Raw genomic sequence first — 22,209 nt, forward strand, 5'->3', positions numbered from 1 at the left:
GACTGTATCCCTCCATAATTACCAGTCCAGGAGAGGAAGGTTAGTCATGGAAACATCTTGGAGGCAGCAGTGTACAGGCAGCATGAGCAGGGCTCTGGGTAGCTCCCAGCCTTCAGCTGTGCTTTGTTGCTCTTATCCTGAAAGACATTAATGCATCTTTAGAGCCCAGCCAGGAGCTGAAGTGCTCTCCTCCCTGGAGAACACTGAAAGAGTAGGACCCCTCACTTTCCCCTGGGTTCTGATAGCCCAAACTGACTGCTTATCTTAAATGTAGCTTTTTTTTTTCCCTTCAGGTGTCCTTTCTACTGGGTTTTGTGTCAGTTCAGCCCCAGGACAGCACTTCTGTAAGGATCCCCTCCTGCCAGGAGTTAAACAGAATTTTTTTGTAGAGTGCTGGCAAATTGAAACAAACCAGACAAGAAACAGTGTCAGTCAGGTACAGTGCAGAGATTTTTATTCACATTTAACTTCTTACACTGAAATTTCCTGCAGCCTAACAGAGTACATGGGAAGAAAAGGTGAGGATTGAAGAGCAGGGGTGGGCAGGGGCTGTGAATTCTTCACTTCAGCCCCAAAACTTGGATTCAAGGCAGATTTTTGTCCTATGATGCTTTGATGGGATAAGTGTCGCACTGGGAGCACGTGCTGCACTCAGAGGTACTGTGAAGGGATTTCTTTTAAATATATATTTTGTGAAAAGCTTATGCAACAGTGAACCAATTCTTCTATGAAATGAAGCAGTAGCACCTTCTTACTTTCTGGGAGCTTCATGTCTAGGGGAGCATTTTTAAATATGTAATTCCAGTTGGATAATAAATAGAGCTGCAATTCCTGTCCTGTGCCCTTTCCTCCCCTGGGCGTGGTGATGGTGGCATTTGCATGCAGTAAATTCCTGGGATTATTCTGGAGAACATTTTTGTGCTAATGGTAATGAGGCTGGACTGCCATTTCAGCTGGAATTAAGCAAGGGACTCTTCAGCAGGACTGCACTGAGGCATTTAGGGATTTTGGAAATCACACATTATGTTCCAAAACCTGTTTCTGGCATCAGCCATAATTCTAATCCCCTCTTTTCCCCCCCTTAACTGAAAAGAATCATGAGCTTAATTTCAAGGGAAGCAGAAACCATCTGCTTTAGGACTTTTCTTCCCCTTTTTAGGGAAAGGTCTGTGATGAACAGGGTAAAACAGAGCTCATAAGGTACTTTGCATCTTGGCTTCTGCACAGGAAACAAAATAAAAGTCGTTCAAACATCAATGCCTGGGCGGCAAGACCTTTTTCTAGCCAAGAGCAATGATCTGTCTATCCAGCAACATGTGTTCAACCCAAAAAATGTGGTGTTGAGGTCCCTGAGACAACTGGATGCTGATTTATGGTACAGGCAGTATTAGTGGGTACACGCTGTGCTCCTGTACTTGTTTGCTTAGTTGTGACTGAGCAAGGTGGATGTGGGGGCCTTAAAGCTGTTCAGAATTTAGATTTCCCAGTTGGGGAGTGGGTTTCAGTTGGCAAAGCCTCTTCTGCAGAGACAGACAAGCCTCAGTGCTGAATGGGGGAAAACTTTACTAAAATAATAAGCTCCACACATAAATGCACTCAAAGAGAGCCCATGTTATAACAAGTACTCCATCTGCCAAGACTTTTCTAGAAGAGAAAACCCAGTTCTGCTACAGGAAAAGCTTTGCCACTCCCTCAAACCACACTGCTGCAAAAACTCAGTGTTTTTAGTGGAATAAACAGGTGAGATTTGAACCCAGTTTTACCCAGTCTGCACCGAGGGGCAGCTTTCCTGAGAAATCCACAGCCGAGGTTTCCAGGGTATTTTTTCCATTGCCTCCCCTTGTTTTATAATGGGATAATTCCTGTCATCACTTGTGTTCCTCAGCTGCTGTGAGATCTGCTGAGCACAGGCTGATCCCAAGCTGTTGGGAACAGAGCTCCTGGCACAGGAGGGAATGGCCATGTGCTATTTGCAACCTGCACCTCTCCTTTGCTGAGAGATCATCCTCCCACCAGAGTCTGGATCAGTGACTCCCTGAGAGTTCTGCCTGGATCCAGCTGAGATACCACCCAAGAAACTGCTCCAGAGTGAAAGAGGACAACTTCATCCAACATCTCCAAGAGGCAGAACCAGCATTCCTGGCTCTGAGATCCAAGTTTTACTGCCAAGGTTACTCAGACCCAGTGTTTTCCTCTGGTTTTCTCCTGTTCTCCCCAACACTCTGAGGTTCCTTAGCCCAGGAGTAGCAAGGCGGCAATTGTGTGACACAAGTCTGTGCCAGCACCACTCTGGAACAGATTGCACAGAGACAATACTGGCACAGAGACACTTTAGCTGTTCACTCACTCACAACCCTCAGCTTTCACCTAAGCTGCAAGCTCCAAAAGAACCCCCAACCAACATTTTCAGATAACTGGAAATTCAGTTCTGTTATACCGTTTCACAGAACTGTCCCATTATTCAACTCTTTGCTCAGAACATGGCTGGAAAAGTCACCCCATGGCACGCAAACCCTGATAATTCAGGGTATCATTACAGAATAAACAGTAAAATAAAGAACCCAAGCACAACTGCTGACGGTGTTTTGGAATGGATTTAGTGCTCTGCTGCTCTCCAGGCTTTGGATTCCAGTGGCTAATGAGTTGAGCCGAGCTCTAAAATATCCAGCACAAAGCAGGTAATGAGGTCTTTGCTAAAGGCTGAGGAAGAACATTTTAGCACCAGTTCTGTACAATGAACTTGGGAAAGGAGGTCAAACTCAGCTGGATATCACACATCCCGACAGGAGATAACCAGGAAACAAAAAAAGAATCAAGTAATTCTTAGTAATGCTGAGAAACTCCCCTGGAGAGGAACAAAGATAAAGAGCCTTTAAACTGGCAAGAGTTGGATTTGGGATTGGCTCTTCCATGGCACAGCACCAAGGGCACAGTGGAGAAGGAACGTGTCCTTTGAGACTCTGCCAGGCTCCTGTGAGTCACACCTCCCAAATAATCCAGCACTTGACCCTCAGTAAGTGCCATACACAGAAAACATGGAAGAATGCTAATTTTGGATCATGGATAAGGCCAAAGAAACCAAAGCCAAGGTGGCTGCAGGAACACACAAGTGAAAATACCAACGTGCACAGGTTTTACCATGGAGAGCTGTCACAGTGCTGAGCTCTGCTGATGCATCCCCAGCAGAATCTGTGTGAATAAACATTTCCAGTGCAAATTCTGCTTCAGGAGTGAGGCTGGCTGAGGTTTGAGTCATCCATCACTGTGGATTTCAAGGTACAAGTAACACAGGAGAACAAATAGAATTTGTAGAGACATAGGATGAGGGGGAGCAGGGTCAGCTCAAGCCTGGTTTTGAAGCTTTGGTATTTTTGCAGCTGTTGAAGCAGCTTTTCTTTGTTGTCACTACTGTAGCTGTGCAGAAGTGTGAGACTACAGGTACAGGGGAAGCATTTCAGGACTTGTGCCTCCCTGTCATTAATTTGGGAAGGCAGAAGGAAGTTAAGCATATCATGTTCACAGCATGTGAAACAAAGCAAAGGCTGCTGGGCCCCTCCATTCAATTCAGATTTATTACCATATAGATTGTTCCACAACTTAATCAGGGATCCCACTGGCACAGCTGATGAACAGGTCATGGTGGTTAAGGATTCTCCTTGGGAAGTGACTTTGGGTGCAGTGAGCTCTGTGTGCCTGATAAAGCAGATCTGGGTAGAGCAGCAGCCTGACCATGCCAGGTGTTCCCAGCACACCCACAATGGGCTACAGCAGAAATGTTTATCTGTGAGGAGCAGTAGGAAGAAGGAGCTAACAATAATGATATCAGTTAAGCTTTTTGTCCCAGATGATTCCGAAGGAGTAAGCTCCTTTTTAATGATTCTTTCCAACAGTTACTGACTCAGATTAAAAAAGCTAATTTTAGCCTGTCATCTTCCTGCTTAATGCAAGCACAGCTGACCCTGGGACAAGGTCTGTAGGTGCAGTCACGTGTTTTTAGGTGGCTGTAAGGAATGTCAGTCCCATCAGCCTCACACCCCTGGAAGTGTTTCAGGAAGAAAGAAGTGAAATACAGCAGCAGGGCCGTTGCTGGTGACAGCTTGTGGATATTTAGTTTTGTTTTGTTTCCAGCTCCAGAATCCACAGCATAAGCCAAGGATCAGTTTCCAGCTGGCAGATCCATGGCCTGTGGTGGCCCTAGGAGAGGAGTGCCAAAAGGCCACCATCCCAGGCTGCAAAACTGCCTTCCTAATGGCCTTGGACCTCTAAGTGAGCCAAAAAGAGAGGTTCTTTTCATTTATTTTCAGTTTAGGAAGACTAAACCAGAACTCCAACTCCTGCGCTACAGTTTATCACTAATAATAATAATAATAGTAATAATAATCATCATCATAAAAAATAATCTGGGTAGAAATGCCTCCAATTTTAAGAAGATCCTGCACGTGGATAAAATGCTGACACTCAAGGGAAGCTCAGGGTGGGCTGAGCTACAGGAAAACACAGCACTGACTGTACTTCTGCTCTGTACAACACAGAAGACTTTGCTCAGGGGGAAAGCTGAATACACATGACAGCATTGTGTGCTGAGTCAGTGCAAGTACAACAGCTGCCAGTTTTCATCCTTGCAGAGCAGCCAGGATGGCTTTACCCAGCAGAGCACACCACTGACAGCAGCCTGACAGTGTTATTGCAACAGATCACTCCACCCTGAGTGACACAGACTCTCCTCCCTCCATTCAGGTGCAAAGACTGACCTGGAACAACCTCTGCCAAGCTCTGGTAAGGCACAGGCTTGCCCAGACATGCTAATTGCCCTTAACCTAGTTCTACTGAAAACTGGCTTGAGAGCTGTGCAAATACACTCCAGGTTCCTGAAGTGGCCAGGGACAAAACCATGCTGGGAAGAGAGAAAACCATGCTGGTGCTCTACAATTCTTAGTGTGTGACTGTGAAAAGGTAAAAAAAAAAAAAATAGAAGCAAAGTATTTAACAAGGACACATGATTCTGCTTTTTTAATTTCAAAGGCCAGGGCAAAGAAACTATCAGTGACCTAGTCAAAAAAAACCCCAACATCAAACCCTAAAAAGGCCACCTCACTTCAGTCTTACCTGGAAAATGCTGTTCCAGCTTTTGAGCTTCCAGAGGGACCCTCCCTGATATATTAACCTTTCCTAATAGAGGGCAGGGAGACTGAAGAATTTGGCACAACCATTCTCACAAACAACCAAAAATGAATCTCCAGCATTGAAGAGCTTTTCTGTAACATACCAACTGTTAGCAGAGTATTTAGTGTTCAGCAAACACAGGGGATGGTTTGGGGGTTCCCTAGCAGGGAAACAAAGCTGTCCCCCAAACAGAAATCCTGATTATCTTCACTCCTTGTTTCCTAAAAACTAAGCACAGGCTGCTGGGGCTCATTTGAACACCCTTGTTCACAGATACCCACAATCACCTGTGCAGCCTCCAGTAGGTTCAGTCTGTGTCACATTTTGGGACCGTGGCTCGCTCTGGGGCTGGGCACACGGAGAGGTTGATTGCACCAGGCAATAATTCCATCCTTACCCCAAGGAAGGTTTGCAAAGTGCTGGGAGGAGATAACCCACAAGCCTTTTATTTTGAATTTACCAGAGGCAAGGCAGGGCCGGGCACTGCTGTGCTCTCCCTGGGATCCAGGGGCAGAAAATTCTGCTGCTGCTGCACTTTGCAGCACTACCAGAAAAGATCCCTTCTGAGCTACAAACAGCAAACTTTGCCAGCCAGGGATTTTGGTCTTTGTGTCCCTCCCCCTTAAGACAAAGCCAGTTTTCACATTAAATATTAAAACATTTGCACCTGACCTGCACGTGAAGCGCTCGAGTCACTGCTGAGTGACTGGAATGTAGCTGACAGTTTACACCTGGAATTATTCTTTGGCTCTTTTTCAGTCATACCCAGAAAACACACCACACACCCTGGTTCTGTTCCTATACCACCACTGCTTCAAATCCCAATCCACGGGTCGCAGACACCGTGCAGTGCCGGAGAAGAAGGAGGGTCCTGGTTTTCTACTGAGGATACACTTCGGAATAGAGCAGTCCCTCGGCTGAAATGGCATCCCCGAGCCCCACGGTCCGGACGGGATCTTTGCACACCAGCACAGGGGTGAAGTGGAAGGAGATGTCTTCCCTGTGCCAGTGCACCACGGGCTCGTCTGGATTGAGGGAGATTTTGGATGGTGCCTCTGTGTGGGAGGTGACAAATTCCAGAGGAGCTTTGAGGAAGACCTTGCTGGTGTCGATGGTGTCGGTGGCACAGGCCTGGGTGCCGGCAGCCCTGGCCCCGGCCGCCACCGCCGCTGCCTGGTTGCCCCAGTGGCCGTCCACAGTGACCAGGATGTGGTAGGCCAGGGTGTGGAAATGGATCCGCGTAAGGTCTGAGGTCCGCTCCGCCGTCTTGCCGTGCTCCTTCAGGATCCAGAAGAGGATGTCGCTGACCACCCCCACGTCGGGAATGCCACTCCAGGAGGCCAGGGAGGCGTGGGGACCAGAAGCAGACTGGGTGAGGAACAGCAGCTCCTGCTCGTTCAGCCCGATGGAGTTCACCAGGGGAAAGACCTGCTAACAGAAACAGGGAACAGCGGGTTTGCCTTCAGGAGCGGAGTCAGACCTGGGAGTCCTCCTCCCCAGGCTGTGGTTTTTGCAGTACCCTGTTCTGGCTCAGCAGAAGCAGCACTCAGTTTCCCAAGTCACTGCACTTCCACAAGTTGGCAGGAATTACTTAGCCAAGAAAACATTCAATTTGGTGCAATTAATTTCCCAGGCAGACACTTTGACAGTAAAGAGTAACAATACATCAGCTCCACATAAAACATAACACTGAGATCAGAGCTGTGTCAAGATAGACAAGGAACCACCAGGAAAGAAATTCTGCAAAGAAATCGAGGGATATTTTAAAATTATAAACTCAGCTCAAATTCATTCCTCAATTCATCTTCCAATGTATAGTCCAAATGTTGAGTTTTGATTTCTCTATTCATGCACTAGTGTGTGCACTGTGATACTGAACCTGATCAAAAGAGCACATCCTTTCATTTTCCTTACCTGATGCATAATGTTGCTCATAAAATCTTGATCAGTCATACTGGCCAGCTCCAGGTGTATGGGAATGTCAGTTGGGATGTCAGAGATGGAGGCCACAGCCTACAGGAAAAAGGAAAAAACCTTACAACACACATATATTAAGGAACAGAAGAAGAAAAAGGGCTGTGACTCAAGATACACATCCTTTAATCTCCATGTGTGTGGATATAAACCATTCAATCGGATGTCTGACCTGTGTATGTACTGCTAAGGAGAGGAAATAAGGAAATAAAGCAACTTCTGGTTTACAGAATCCCAGGGCAGGAAAACTATCTAGCCTTAATCTGCTCCCAGCTCAGAATCTTTCTAATGGATTAATTCCAAAGACCTCACAAATCTGAAGCAGCTGCAGAAGAGCTGATCCTAGAACATGAAAAATGCCAATGCCCTGCATCAGGGCAAGCCCTCAGCTCTCAAACAGGTGGCATAAGACAGATGCTCTTTATGGAATGCAGGTGTTGATTATAACCTGGATCATCTCAGTGTCCAGCATAGAAAAAGCCTGGTTTAGCTGCTAGATAAGCCCAATGACCAGGTCAACACCCTCCAGCCAGGCCACCAGCCCTCCTTGTCCCTATACAAGCCATGGAATCTAAGAAAAGACAGTGTTACAGGACTGGACTTCAGCCATTCCTGCAGCTCCCACTCTCCTTTTGGCATTCAATACTGAGATCTGTGGGAGCTCTGAAGGCACGGCCTTCCTACACCTTCAAACCTGGGAAAACAAGGCCTTGCCATGAAACACTTGGAGGGGAAATCGAGGAAATTCAGGGATTCAGTATCTCACCTCCAGGAGTCGTCTCTGTCGCATCTCCTTGCTCTGCCCTTCCATCATGTGAAGTCCTGAAAGCACCACCAGGTCTGGCTGGAATTCATCCAGGCTGGACACAAACACTTCCAGCATGTTCAGGGCGCCGTTGGACAGGTCGTGGGAGAAGATGAAGCGGTTGGCAGCGGGTGCCCTCACTCGGCCCCACTGCTCACCTGGGGTGGAGCAAACAGGACCAAGTGTGTGTGAACTGGTTTGTTCCTGGGCAAGATCACAAATTCATGGGTTCCATCAGCAGCAAGAAAAGCCATGGAACTGTTTTAGCCATTACATGAAGGTCACCCTGAGTTTCATCAGCATGTGGTTAAATCTCTGTTTTCAGGGAGCATTTTAGTGTTTATGGAGCTTCAGAAGGACACCCCTCAGGCTGTGCACTGATCTTAGTGACGTTCAGGGGTACCACTGAACACCTGCTCCGTTGTACCTGCTTGGTATTCCAAGATAAGATGGAATTCATCTCTTTCCTGCATGGATTCAGGCGGCACAACCACATTGTCATCGAGCAGTTCATGGAGTTTGGGACCAACTGGGCCACAAAGGAGGATCTAGAAAACAAGGAAAAACAAAAAAAGTTTCCCTTGCCATGCCCCTTGCCAAAAATGTAAGCATCACCTACAGAACTGATTTTAAAAAGTTAATAATTCAGTTTTTAAAAATCAGCTTGGAAGTCCAACCATATGTTCCACCAGCAGAACCTAAGAAATAACTGCCAGATCCCCAAAACCTACACAGAAGTAACATGATACAAGCAAATTAAAGAACATGAGCAAATGGCATGAGATGTTTGGAACATGGGTGTACCTTCAGGTCTGGATTTGTCGCAAGCTTCTGCCCGATGAGAGCAGCATTTCCTCCCACGTAAAGCTGTAAAACAAACAGAGCTGGGTGTGGGCATCCCCTTGCTTTGGGACCTTTAAACACATTTAGTCCTCAGCACAGGCTGGAGATTTTGGCTTTTTAGAGCAAGGTTCAGCAGTACCCAAGTTACTAAAGGTTATTGGGGCTGAAGGAAAATAATCTTACAATTCTCTGTGAGATCTCAACAAGTTGAGTATTCTTTATTTTTATCTAAATATTCACCTTCAGGTAACGGCCCTGCAAAAATCGATTAATTCCCAACACTGACAGCGCTGTAAAAACCAACTCACTCAGCACATAAACAGCCCTTACTCCTGTGCAGCCTCTCTGTGGCTAAAGCCCTGTGGGTTTTTAGCAAGGCTGACAAGGAATCATTTAAAATCTGCAGCAATTCTTCCTCCACTTTGAGGCCGAGGTGAAACCTGGTGCCTGTGCCCATGTGAAGTGAAGGGAACTGTGGAAGTTTCTTCACTAGTAAAGGTCAAACTTTCCAGTTAAACTCTGATTTGAGCTTGAAAAGAAGTGAATATGGGTTGTCCTGAGGGTCACAGGTGCTCAGAGGAGGCCACGGAGAAGATCCAACGCTGCTCTGGAGCCAGGCTGGGAGAGCTGGGGGTGCTCACCTGGAGAGGAGAAGGCTCCAGGGAGAGCTCAGAGCCCCTGCCAGGGCCTGAAGGGGCTCCAGGAGAGCTGGAGAGGGACTGGGGACAAGGCATGGAGGGACAGGACACAGGGAATGGCTTCCACTGCCAGAGGGCAGGGATGGATGGGGAGAAATTCTTCCCTGTGAGGGCGGTGAGGCCCTGGCACAGGGTTGCCCAGAGCAGCTGTGGCTGCCCCTGGATCCCTGGAAGTGTCCAAGGCAAGGCTGGACAGGGCCTGGAGCACCCTGGGCTAGTGGAAGGTGTTCCTGCCCATGGCAGGGGTGGCACTGGATGGGCTCTGAGGGCCCTTCCAACCCAAACCATTTCTGGTTTCTCTCACAGACAACAGGCCATACAGCTAGAAATTGGGCAACTCCTCACTCCCAGCCTCTTTTACATCCTCAGCCCCATCTGGCTCCCAAGAGACATTTCTGACGTTTCAGTTTGGGAATGTCAGCAGGGCAGAGACCATTTAACCCCCTCTCATTTGCAGCAGGGGCAGAATCCCAGGGAAAACCATTAACACAACTCAAGCTACACCACGAGCTCCTTCCTCAAGGATTTGCTCTCTAGAGAAAGAATGAAAGTCAGCAGTGACAAGGAAGTAAGAAAGAGGATTCCCAAGGCTCCCCTCTGGGTGCAGACCCACCTGTGCTGCGGGGTGCTCCGATGCTGTCCGTGCAATGTCCTGGAAGGCCTCGGCATCGCTGAAGAAGCGCTCGGCAGCCGCCCCTCTCTCCATGAAGTGAGCAAAAGCCTCCCTCAGGTCCTGCCCGGAGTTCAGCACTGCGTGGTTCTTCCCATCGCCGGGCTCCAGGCCCAGCGCCTCCAGCAGCTTCACCCCAGACAGAACCACGTCCACGCAGGCGTTGACGCTGGGAGAGAGAAAGAAAAGGTGTCCTGGGAAAACCACACAGACCTCAGGGCACCTGGGAGTGCAGTGAGGTCACATCCCTGACTCTGCAGGGGGAGAACAACCAACCATAGGGGAAAAAAGGCACAGGAATTTCCTGAAATTCTCTCCTAAAGCTTTCCCTGTTTGACTGGCTTTTATTGTGCTCAGGGAGGGATTTCTAACTTTCTGCTGAATGAAAACAAGGAAAGCTGCGTGGGTCAAAGGTGGTTGAGTAGGTTACAATACAGGTTCTACTTAATTTCCTGCCTTGGCCTTGCTTAAAAAGAACAGGCATAGTAACAGTGGCATTTTAAATTCTTAGAAGCTTTTAAAAGCTTCTAATACCCATGTATTTTGGGTTTAAAATGTCTATGTGAATCAAAACTGTTAAAAACAAAACTGAAAGCGTTTAAGTCAGCTAGATCAGCCTCTGGAGTTTCAATTATTCCTAATAATACCAAACCCACACACAACTCCCCACACAGGCTGGCTCTGTTTACAGAAAGTCAAGAGAGCAATTTGTCAGCTGAAATATTTGAAAACCGCAGTTTCCAAAGGATCATCCCAAACTTACAGAAATAGCACACAGTGGAAACAGGAGAAAAAGCCTGCAATTGTAAGGAGGGATAAGAACCATTTCAGCAGATCCAGGCTTTTTGGAAGGTCTAACTTCCAGTCCCCATGTCTCATTGATTTAATCACACTCTAATTCAGACTAAAGGACAGGAGACTTTCTGGCTGTAACCAGAACCCCAGAAGACAATTTAGAAACACTTGCCCTTGTCTCACTCTGTGGTTTCAGAGTGATAACAACAAATAGCAAATATTTCCTGAGATAACAAGAGCAACTGCACAGAGATGCAATTTAAACATCTGCTGCTGCTGCTATCAAGTGCTATTTCTGTTCCTCTGCCCCACATTTCCTGACAGGGATCCAAACCATCTATCAAACTCATGCAGGGTCCCTGACTTTCTCCACATCTCCCCCCACGACAGTCCAAGGGCCAGTTCCTGCTCCCTGGCAGTGTGGAGAGCTCAGCACTCAGCATTCCCTTGGCAGTGACCTCTCAGGACTCAGATTTGGGCTGCAACAAAAAAAGGCTGCATCACACAAAATAAAGGACAGGAAAAACCCTGAGGCTTTCCAGTCCACAAGGTAACCAACCCAGAAATCCTCTGGATGTGCACCACCTCCTACACCAAGGACAGAGAAATTCCCTAGCATCGCAGAGAAAAGAAACCATAAATTCAAGCAGCATTTTAGCCCCAAATCTATGTTTTAATGAATCATTACAGATCCAAGGGGATAAAACTAAGTAATATTCCTCTGCTAACACAGAGCTACACAGCCGTGGAAGGGGTAACTCCTTCCAACATCCCAAGGATGAATCTTCCAAAGTCAAGTTACCTGCCATGTCCATATATTTAAAAGAAAGTGAGTCAAGCGCTAATATAAGATCAATGTGACATTCCTGAACTTTCCCCTTGTGCTCTTCCCACTTTAAAAAGAGAAATGGTGTTGAATTTCCCTGAGTTCATCATCCATTGCCTTCCCTGTCCCATCACTCCTTATCTCTCTCCAGCTCTGTTTGGACTTGGCTACCTCTTCCCAAAGGCAAAGGCTTTGCTCCTTTCTCCACTTTATAACTTGTCTCTACAGTAACTCCTTTCAGCATTTTATAATTTGTAACCTATTTATAACTTGTAACCTTTATAACTTGTAACCTATTTATTGCCAGCCTATGCTGGATGGACCAGCAGCTCCAACTGACCCTAACCCCAACCCTCAGACTGTACATAAACTTGTTTTACAGACAATCGAGCTAGGAATAATATCTCTGCAGAAGGGCTCCAACAGGGCCAGAGCCCGGCTTCAGTCCCCACCACAGGAGTGTTCTGGATCATTGATCCCCTTGGCCAACATCCAGCTCCCACTGAGGAACACTGCGGGAGGTGCTGCACTTACATCCAGATCTTTTCCATGGATTTATGGGATGGTTTGAGTTGGAAGGTACCTTCAAGGTCATCTGGCTCCATCGCCTGCCATGGGCAGGAACACCTTCCACTAGCCCAGTGTGCCCCAGGCCCCATCCAGCCTGGCCTTGGACACTGCCAGGGATCCAGAGGCAGTCACACCTGCTCTAGGCAGCCCATGCCAGGGCTTCCTTCTTCACAAGGAGGAATTCCTCCCCAGTATCCCACCCATCCCTGCCCTCTGGCAGTGGAAGCCATTCCCTGTGTCCTGTCCCTCCATCCCTTGTCCCCAGTCCCTCTCCAGCTCTCCTGGAGCCCCTTCAGGCCCTGGCAGGGGCTCTGAGCTCTCCCTGGGGCCTTCTCCTCTCCAGGTGAGCACCCCCAGCTCTCCCAGCCTGGCTCCAGAGCAGAGGGGCTCCACCCTCAGAGCATCTCTGTGGCCTCCTCTGGATCTGCTCCAGCAGCTCCACGTCCTGCTGATGCTGGGGACTCCAGAGCTGGAGGCAGCTCTGCAGGTGAGGTCTCACCTGGGCGGCACGGATACATCCCAGGAACGGGAGACGTCGCTGTGCCCGCCAGGGCCGCAGCACAGCCGTACCCGCACATCGCACAGCCGCACACGTGGACACCGGGACGCGCATCCCGGCCCCGGCGCGCTCCCGCCCCGCCGCCGGGGCGCTCCCCGCGCGCTCCCGCACCTACCCGACGGCGACGCGCGCCCAGCCGCGCGCGGGGCGGACAATGGCCGCCTGCCAGGCCGCCACCGTGCGCGCCTCCAGCGAGCGGGCGCGGCGCAGCGTCCCCAGCAGCGAGGCCGAGAGCTGCCGCAGGGCCGCGGGGGGCAGCTCGGGGCCCAGCACGCACAGGTAGCCCAGCGCCAGGGCCAGCAGGCCCACGCACACCGACCGCTGCCACATCGCGCCGGGCGCGCTCCGCCGCTCCTCCTCCTCCCCCGCCGCCGCGGCTGAGGCGGGGCGCCGCCGGCGGGGGCCTCCTTACGCCGCCTCCGTAGCGCCCCGCCCCCGCCGGCCGGCGGATGGCGTAAACCGCTTCGGGAATCCGGGCGCGCCGCTCCTCCTGCGCAACCTGCGCGCGGCCCGGCAATGCCGCTACGTCACCTGCGTAGCTCGGCACAAGAATAGCGCAGGCGGCAGCGGGCGGCGCGTCCTGAGGGGAGATGGCGGGACAGAGGCGCCCTCACGGCACCGCCGGGCCGAGGCCTCCGGGAACGGGCCGGGCCGACACAACCGGGCTCCAGGCAGCCGGGATGAGGAGCCTGCGGCGAGCACTGCCCCGGTGCTGCGGCCTTCAGTAGCGCTGAGCTGATGTCTGGCATCGTGCCTGCACGCTCCTATGTAGGCGGTGCTGCTGCTCCATCGCCTCCCCGGGGTTCCTCCTCACGGTGCCGTTATTTCTTTGTGGGTCTGTGTTGTATTCCCACTCTGCCCCAACAATGCAGTGCCTGTAGTCCCGCAGCTCCTCTGCCCTGCCTCACACCAGAGTTTCTCTAAAGGCTCACATCCATCAACCCAGTCAGTGTCTGAAGCTAATAACCAACCTAATATACTTTTTTTTTTTTTTTTTGGTGGAGAAGTTCCTGGTCTCGCCCTCCTCCGTGCCTTCGCCAGGGTGAGGTTCCCTTTTTAATGAAAGGGAGTTTTCTGGGTTTCTTTAGAAGTCACACAAACGTTCACTCAGAGACTTCTGACAAAATTTGCAAGTTTGACAGCTGTGTGCCACAGCGCGTTGGCTGAGGCAGCCGATAATTTCCTTATTCAGTTCTGTGTTGTGAGTGATTGTCATCTCCTCAGACTCTGACAAAGCAAGCGGTAAAGGAGATAGATTAGTGCAAGGCTTTTTTGCTGATTTTTCTTTCTTTGTAGGATGGTATTTAGTCAGCAGCCATGGTCATGGATTCATGTCTGGCCCTCACTGGCTGCCCATCAGGTTCCCTTTCTTCCTAGGCATTGCCACAAAGGACTTCCTCATTTTTTTATGTATTCTCTTTCTCTGAAATTATTCCTCAGAGCTTTGAGGGTGCGAAGATGGGCAGGCCAGGCAGATGATGGAGGCTGGAATTGCTGGTAAAGGAGAGAATGAGAAAAAACCCTCCTCACCTGACAGCTGATGGTGACCAGGGACATGACTGGGTTTGAGAGCCTAAAGCGATAATGTAATGATTTTTAAGAACATAATTGTGAAGACAAACTAGAGGTCTTTCTGCCTTCCCTATGCTTTAATAGATCCTTCAAGCAGTTCTTTATCCTGGAATACCTTCCTGCTGCCATGATCACAGAGTGATCATCTTCTCTCAGACCCTGTTCAGCCCACCAGAGTTGCTTGGTTAATGTGTAACCCCCCTTTTCCTTTGCTCAGGTCTTTGGGTTTTGTCAGTAGCTTTTTCATTTGAACAGATTTAATCATTTCCTCTTCAGTGCTTTTCTGGCTGATGCTTGATCTGTGTCTGTTTATGAAATCTTGCTGGTTTCATACTCCCTGGGGGAGAGGCCTGGGAGACTCTCATGGTTACAAACAGCCCTCTAGCCCAGGCAGGCAGAGACAACAGAGTACATACCTGCCCAAAAACCCTGCTGCAATGAGGGCTTCACCTCTGGGACCGGGGGTATTTATAGCCTTGTCACAGAACATCATAATTAGATGTGCCCATGGGGCAGCCTCAACCCAGAGCACGGTCACTGCTCGGAGACCCCATTATTAGTCCCATGTCAGGGTGTGCCTGTGAGCAGCAATCTCACACAGCAATATTTTGGGGAATTAAGGCACAATTCACAATTGGGGGGATTAGTTTGTCACCTGATGCTGATGCAGTTGTTGCCCTGAAGACTAAAGTTTGGGGTTTTTTACTGCAGATGCAGTTTCCATATCAATGCAATGGATGCTGCTGAGGAGGAGCGACCTCAGTTTGATCTTTGTAAACTGCTGGTGTTCAGCCTCCATAGACAGTCCTGGCAGTGCACTGGAATAAGGCTGCAAAGGTAATTGCATGATTCATTTTACAATCTGCCAACAAAAATAAGAGGATTATAAAAAGACAAGTTCTCTCAGAGAACCTGCTCAGTTAAAGAGCTGAACACCCATTTCTTGGTCAACATTTATTTTTTAAGCCAATGGACATCTTGATTTGCCTCAAACAGCAAAATTAGAGCTGAAACTGTTGGTTGAGAACTGAAGTCCAGCTCCTTATTGCCTGCCCTTGAGCCACCCCACAAATTCCAGTTAGAGGTAACAGAGAGGAATACAGGGCTGTTAGATTCATATGAGCTAACTCAGACTGAATAAAAAGTATTGATTAAATACCTGTTTAATTCTGGAAATAGCAAGCTGATTGCTTCTGGGTCACTGCTGTGTGTCATTTCAAAGAGTTGAAACTGATCTCACTGGGATACTTTTACTAAAAGCATGAAAAGGGTAAGATTTAAAATATTTTTTAGAATGGAAAGAGTTAAAATTTATTGTCAACAGTTTTCCTTTGTTTCTTTTCCCTGGTGTTATGAAGTCCTTGTACAAGAAATCTTTTTCTTGACAGCTTTTTGGTGTAAGCTGCTTGTGACTTGAGGGGGTGGTAGAAGGACAGTGGTTTTAATCAGTGTTCAGTTATTGGAAATGGAACTTGTTCCCTTTAGGGAAAAAAAAGAAAAGGTGGGGGAAAAAGAGAAAAGGTGGAAAACCCCCCTTTTTCTGCAGGAAGCGGACAAAGGATGTGATTCTTGCTTGTTTGAAGATTAGCTATGGAGAGTTGCACAGTGGCCCCTGTTCTCAGGCCAGTCAGAACTGACAGACCTGTCTGTGTGAGCTTTTGACCTCACTGAATTTGCTTTTCACACCATGGGCTTGGTTTGGACAAATGAGGGTTTGCCAGGACCTCATTAGGCAGGAGGCAAGAGGGAAGGGAATGAGGGTGGGCACGGGGAGGAAACAGCAGGGAGGGGTGAAACCCAAAGGTTCTAGTTCCCAAAGGAGATCTGGAAACCTGTTTTTCTTTCTCTGAACTCACTGGCTTGAAGCAATTGTCTTTACTCCATATTGAGTTGAGTTTCCATATCCAAATGAGCTCATTCCCTTTGAGCTGCTTTGGCTAGTTAGACTTTAGGCCAGCGCACAACACAGGGAGGGGAGGAGCCTTCCCAAAGTATGAATTCCTTTATTGTTAGGATTGGTCATGTGTGTCTGCAGTGCCTGGAATGGAATCTCTAGCTGGAGCCAATGAACACTGTGCAGGACCCAGGCACGATTTGGATGGCAGGTCCTTGCAGCCCTCTTAGCTCCTGTCCTGTCCAACACCACCAACATACTGTGCCTTATCTCTACCTTCCCCAGGCACCCTGCAGTCAGTTACTCAGGTTTTGTGTGGCCAGCTCACTCATCTGTGTGTCATCAAAACTTGCTGTCAGACTGCCTTTGCTCACAGGCCTCATTTATCTGATCTGAGCACTCTTCCCAGAGCCACACATCACTCCATATACATGGAATCAGTGCCCACCCGTGACATTCCATGGGAGCCAGCAGCCGAACACGTGGAGTAGGTGGTTGCTACTGGTGTGGCTTCACTGGGGGAGGAGAAGAAAAAAATTGAAGGTAGGCTTTTTGTATGGATCCTAATAAAGGCATGGAAAATTCACAAAGTTTCTGCTGAGCCATGCAGATGAGCAGAGGAGCTCTAATTAAAATACACACTCGGTGTTGTTCTCAGAAACTGGGCAACATTCCCCATCTGAGCTCTGCCAGCAGATCTCAGTCCTAGACTTCAGCACCCACTGCTGCTCTGCTCTGTGAGACACCCACTCCGCTTGGCCAGCACAGCTCAATCTCAATCAGAAACATCTCGTGCTCTTCCAATTCTGGGCCCTTTATGAGCAGAAAATGCCATCTCTCTACTAAATTGTGCCAAATTGCTTCATTTTGGCTGCAGTACTCATTCTCACTTGTCACCTAATGGGATACCTGGGGACTTCCATCTACACTGTCAGCAACAGAGGAAGACTCATGTGCATGCCCAGCCCCCTGCTAAGCCCCTGATTATATAGTGATGTGTTAATAACAAACACTCTTTCATGTCTTGGCAGTTGCAAACCTCTCCTCGGTAGTGCAACACTTTAGGAGTAGAATCGCATGGGAAATATGCAAGTTCCAGTTTTAAATAATTAGTATCAGCTTCTCTGGCAACTCTCTTCCCAGAATGAGAGTGGGGAAGAGTCTGAAGCTGCCAGATGCCACTTGTGTGGATGTTCTGCAGAATCTGAACCACATTGGAGAGATTTGCTGTTGCAAAAGTATTTCTGCACAGAGAATCTCTTTCCCTCCCTCCGAGGTTATGCATCTGCCTTCCTTGGAGACCTTGCCACCTCCCGGTTTTTGACAGCTCAGCTCAGAACTGTTTCCATTTTGCCTGAGACACCAGGGCTAGAGCTGGCATCATCCACGTCCAAATTTATGCATTTCTTTCAACTGGAGCCAAATTGCTGGATTTTGCAGTGCTGGTTGCTCACACCCTGTGGTGACCAGCCTGGCTTCCAGAAAATCCACAGGAACTGGAGCAGGTGTGAGCCACCACCTCTGCTAGTGAACACCCCAAGCAATCAGAGGTGGTGGCAGTGACTGCTGAGCTGCTTGTTTCTGGAGCAAATGGTTCAGATCAATGAAGATGGAACAACTAAAATTTGTGGGAAGAAGACAGGTTAGGAAATCATCCTCAGGAAGTGAGAAACTTTGGTAGGAAGGTGTTTTGACTGCATTTCTAGTCTTGCTCTTGTGTGACTCCAGCTACAACACTGTCAGAAGCTGAGATCTGCGGCGAAACCTGTGTTTATCTGTCAGGTGTGGCCTGTAAACCTGAGAGTGATTGGATGTGTTAGAGGTTGTAGGTGCACAGTTTGTGGTGATTGGGAGTGGGGCTGTGGCTGAGCCTCATCCCCAGTGGGTGCAGCTGTGAGAAGCAGGTGAGCAGCACTGACAGCAATGAGCCATGGAGTGCCCAGGGGCACTGACCAACCACCAAAGGGAACAGAGGGCACACAGGTGCAGTGCATCAACATGAGGGGTATGAAAGGTTGGGCTGAAGAGCAAGAAGGGCAGATGCTTGCAGCCTTCTGAAGTGGTGTGGTGTCACTCTGTATGGGGTGAAACTTCCTGAAATTGTATGATGGCATTCTGTGTAGTATGGTCATCTCAACTGCAATATGTGCTGCCACAAGAGACGTGTTGTTCAGAAGAAAGGATGGGTACATGTGAGCAGAGCAATTCTTGAAGTGTTTTCATGTATTCTCAGTTTGGCAAGGTAGAAGATGGATAACAGATGCTCAGTCTTATCTCTGGGAAGGAACTCTGAAATCCAAACTCAAATTATTCTGCAGTACCCTACATCCATCCAATTTGCATGCCCATTGGTGAGTGTTCCGTGGGTTGTATCTCATTGTAAATACTTTGAAATACTTTGAATTCTGTATTATGGTTGTTATAATTTATATTCACGTCTTTTCAGCACTAACAGCAGTGCCAGTGTTGTTGGGAGTGAATGTGCCTTGAAATGTTCGGTGCCTACTGAACCTGATCTAATCCCTATGATACAAAGGGCATTGCTAAAACCTCATCATGTACCTCAAACTAACAATCTGGTGTAATACAACCCCACCAGCAAAATGATGTGCCAAAAGGGCAGTCTTTATTTCTGTTACTCTTGCAGAAAACTCCCAAAAGCTGGATCCTTGAGAGGCCTTTGATTTGCAGCCTTTAAGGCTGTAGTTGAAGCCCTTGCTGTGGCAGAGGATTATGGAAGAATGATTTGGGCAGGCCTGGAAAGGTGAGAATAGAGAAGCCGAGTGTTTGCTGTGCTGTGGGGTCTTTCAGCTTGCAGAGCTGTGTGTGAGGGCTTCTGAGGGCACTTTGCAAGGGACAGGACTGCCTCAGATTTCTGTGAGCAGGGGAGAGGGAAAGAGAGGACTGAGAGCCCCTCAGTTTTACCAGCAAATATGCACTTGAGCTATCAATGTGAACATAACCTGTTTCTGTTCCTTGCTTGGAGTGTGTGCTATGCATGTCTGGAATAGACAGTCTGGGTGTAGGAATGTGCCCCCTGTTGATGGAGTGACTAAATTATTCTTTGTCTGCTTAGAAAGGCAAAAAAGCCCAGAAGTTTCTCTCCCAGTTTGGTACAAAAGACACCTCATAGGACTTCTGGGACTTCACCTCAGACCTGGGGCTGCCCAGCTGGGCAGAGGCTAAGAGGTCCTGCCTAGGTAATTCACTAGAGAAGGATGAGAACAAAGGAAATAATGACCTTTGTGGGGTGTTTTAGCAGGAGCAAGAACCTCTTGCCCCTGGCCCGGTTTTTCTCTGTAAGACCTTTGCTATTGTGCCCTTTATTAAACCTTTTTCTGTTGCCAACACTACCTCAGAAACCATCCTGCTAATTTTATGCTGTTCAGGGTAGTGGAGCTGTCTCAGGTGTGATGGGTTTCTCTGAGCGCTCATAAGATCTGGCTTGAAGAGAAAGACATCATCTGGGTTCTGGGCACGGGGGTGTGTGTCCTTGGGGAGTGGTTCTCTCCCTCTGGCTCAGCTGCTGTTTTGCCACTCCAGTCACCCACGGCCCTGTGGGAGAATCACTCAGGGTGGGGACAGCGTGAGGTGACATCAGCTGCTCATCCTCAGGGATCCTGCCTTACAGATCATGCCACTTCCCACAAAGCAGCACCAGGGCCACCTCTGCTTCACCCTCCTGATCCCTGTCTCTTCCTTAGCATCTTCCACGCTGTGCTACAGCTCCAGGAGCTGCAGAATGTGCAGTCAGGTGCGCAGTCCTGCTCTCTCGGGGGCGGCTGATCCGGATAGGATGTGCCTTATGCAATAGTGTAAGCTGGGCATATTTTAACATGCCAGCTGAAGCCCTGAATCAGACTTCACAGTGAATGTGTGTATTGGTCTTCTGAGAGGCAGTTGTTTGAGAATGTCACCACTGAGACTGCCAAATCTACTTGTGTATTTCATAGTTCATACTGTAAACTGCTCACACGCCCCCCTGGGTGGTGTGTTAACAGACACAGTTCATAAATAGCAGTGCCTGGCAAAGCTGTCGGCTCTAGATCTGTCCACAGAGGTTTGGGCCACGGAATTTGCTGTGACAAAGGTGTCCCTGGTATTTTCCTTCTGTGTGAATACAGGAAGCGTAGGGCATGGAGTGCTTGGTGCTAAATGAGACCAAAGGTAGTGATTGTGGCTGCACATGGAACCACATTGTTTAAGCAGGTAAAAGAGGTCTCTAACCTCTTCCGTAAAGAGGCAGCAATCAGAGAAATAGAAATGTGGTTGAGAAAAGTGATGCACAGTCAGAACACCCAGAAAATCTTTTATAAAATAAAGAGAGGGTGGAGGAGCAAAGGGATGCTAAATCTGGTTGTGTGGGGAAGGGCTTGTAAAGGTTTCAAATAAAGGATCTTATGATCCTGAAATAAAGCGGTAAGACACTGGAAAACCACAGAAATCCAGAACACAGTAAGTCCTTTTCTAAGTATTTGAAGTCTGTTTTTTCTTATGTGTGTGTATAGATATTGCTGAGGCTTTGTGAGCATAAAATTCCTTTTTCCTTTGTAGTTCTGTGGCACTTATAAGTCTTGTGAGGATGTCTTGCCTCTAGGCTGGGCATCACACATGACAAGGAGAAGTACTAACCAAAAGAGATCAAAGGGAAACCCAGGTAGGTTCCCAGGGAAGTTGCTGGGTGATCAACCAGCTCAGGCTCCAGAGACTGCCTTTTGCAAGTCTGCATGTGGTTTACCCTGTCTCCATTCTGTGAGCTCAGTCTGTGCTTTGTTAGTGCTGCAGGGCTGAGTGCTTCCCTGCAGCACCCTCAGGCTGTTTGGAGTGAGGGGCATGGTTGATCTCCCTGCCTCAGAGCACAGCACATCTCGAGTAGAAGTGGCTGTTGGGCACTGATGGAGGACAAGGGGCTAAAGAGAAGAGAGAAGGCACTGAAAGCCTCTCCATGGTGGATGTACTGAGAAAGACTCTTCCTCCATCTTCACAAAAGTACAGAAGAAAACAAACTGATGCTTCTCTACTTCTGCTGCTCTCTGTATTTCAGCAACAACTGTTGTGACATTTCCCTTCTCAGAAGTGGCCAAGACAGAATGTCACTTTATTCCTCCCCCTTTTCCTCTAGCTGAAACACCCTGCTGCAGAAGACCTCAGCAGCAAGTGGCTACTCCATCTGCTGTCTGGAGGAGGTCATTGGTCTCTGAAGGGAACAACAGACTTTTAAGTGACTTCCTCCTGAGGAATCAGCTGCTGACAGAACGCTCTCCTTAGCCAAACTCAGGCTTACAAGGACAGTTTTGGCTACTTGTTAACCTAAAAAACTATATAGTATAAAAATAACCAGGAAAGAACAATCTGTTGATCTGGACCAGCTTCTGTACAAGGAAGAGCTGTCTGAAAAGGAACCCTTCAGCTCCAGAGAACAGTGAAATCCTCCATATCTAGAGGTGAGCAGGAAGGGATGGCTTTCCCTTTCCCAGGTATCTCACTGTTCCAGAGGTGGGACAGTGGCTGTGGGAGTCTGCACATGCTGTGACTGTCTTGTGGCCTACTCCGGAGGGCAGAAGTGTTACTGAACTTGGTTTTCACTTCAAGTGGAGTGCTAAGGTGCCAAATATGGAGGTGTGTGAGGAAGCCTTTCCCAAACAAAGCTTCCTTACAGGAAAAGAGCTGATAATCTTTAGAGTCTGCTACAGATTTAGCACTCAGCTGGCAGCTGAAGGTGAGAAAGATAGGTCTGGGCAGCTGCACAGGACACGGGGCTGGGAAAGGGCACAGCTATGCCCTGAGCACCTGATGAGTAGGCTTTGGGATTATCCAAGGAACTGTGCTAGCAGATGAGG

General features: G+C 48.5%; 2 protein-coding genes across 15 annotated transcripts in view; one reads left to right on the forward strand and one right to left on the reverse strand.

The window, feature by feature from the left end:
* BBS4 (Bardet-Biedl syndrome 4) overlaps positions 1-22,209 on the forward strand; it is a 150,883-nt gene that overhangs the window by 34,304 nt on the left and 94,370 nt on the right. For 11 of the 13 annotated variants that reach the window (XR_011003878.1, XR_011003884.1, XR_011003885.1 and 8 more), the window contains exons 17-18: positions 294-436; positions 15,187-15,312. Coding sequence is in view for 1 of the 13 variants with exons in the window: in XM_068204333.1 (XP_068060434.1) it covers positions 294-348 (55 nt within the window). In the remaining 12 variants the exon portion in view is untranslated. Of the gene's footprint in view, positions 1-293; positions 833-2,016; positions 4,385-15,186; positions 15,313-22,209 lie in introns of those variants that run through there. The other 2 variants (XR_011003889.1, XM_068204333.1) reach the window with 2 other exon arrangements.
* On the reverse strand, positions 433-13,450 carry ADPGK (ADP dependent glucokinase). Of its 2 annotated transcripts, none has more exons than XM_068204338.1 (8): positions 13,019-13,450; positions 10,097-10,322; positions 8,747-8,809; positions 8,370-8,490; positions 7,904-8,100; positions 7,078-7,176; positions 1,909-6,591; positions 433-1,871 (listed from the first exon to the last, which is right to left on the reverse strand). In XM_068204338.1, exons 1-7 carry the CDS (start codon positions 13,231-13,233, stop codon positions 6,043-6,045), a joined length of 1,470 nt encoding a protein of 489 aa, XP_068060439.1. In that variant the 5' UTR covers positions 13,234-13,450; the 3' UTR covers positions 433-1,871; positions 1,909-6,042. The 2 variants fall into 2 exon arrangements, with proteins under 2 accessions (XP_068060439.1, XP_068060438.1); XM_068204337.1 differs by having other exon boundaries at positions 1,909-6,594.

Source organism: Anomalospiza imberbis, chromosome 13 (assembly GCF_031753505.1).
Source record: "Anomalospiza imberbis isolate Cuckoo-Finch-1a 21T00152 chromosome 13, ASM3175350v1, whole genome shotgun sequence".
Lineage (NCBI taxonomy): Eukaryota > Metazoa > Chordata > Aves > Passeriformes > Viduidae > Anomalospiza > Anomalospiza imberbis.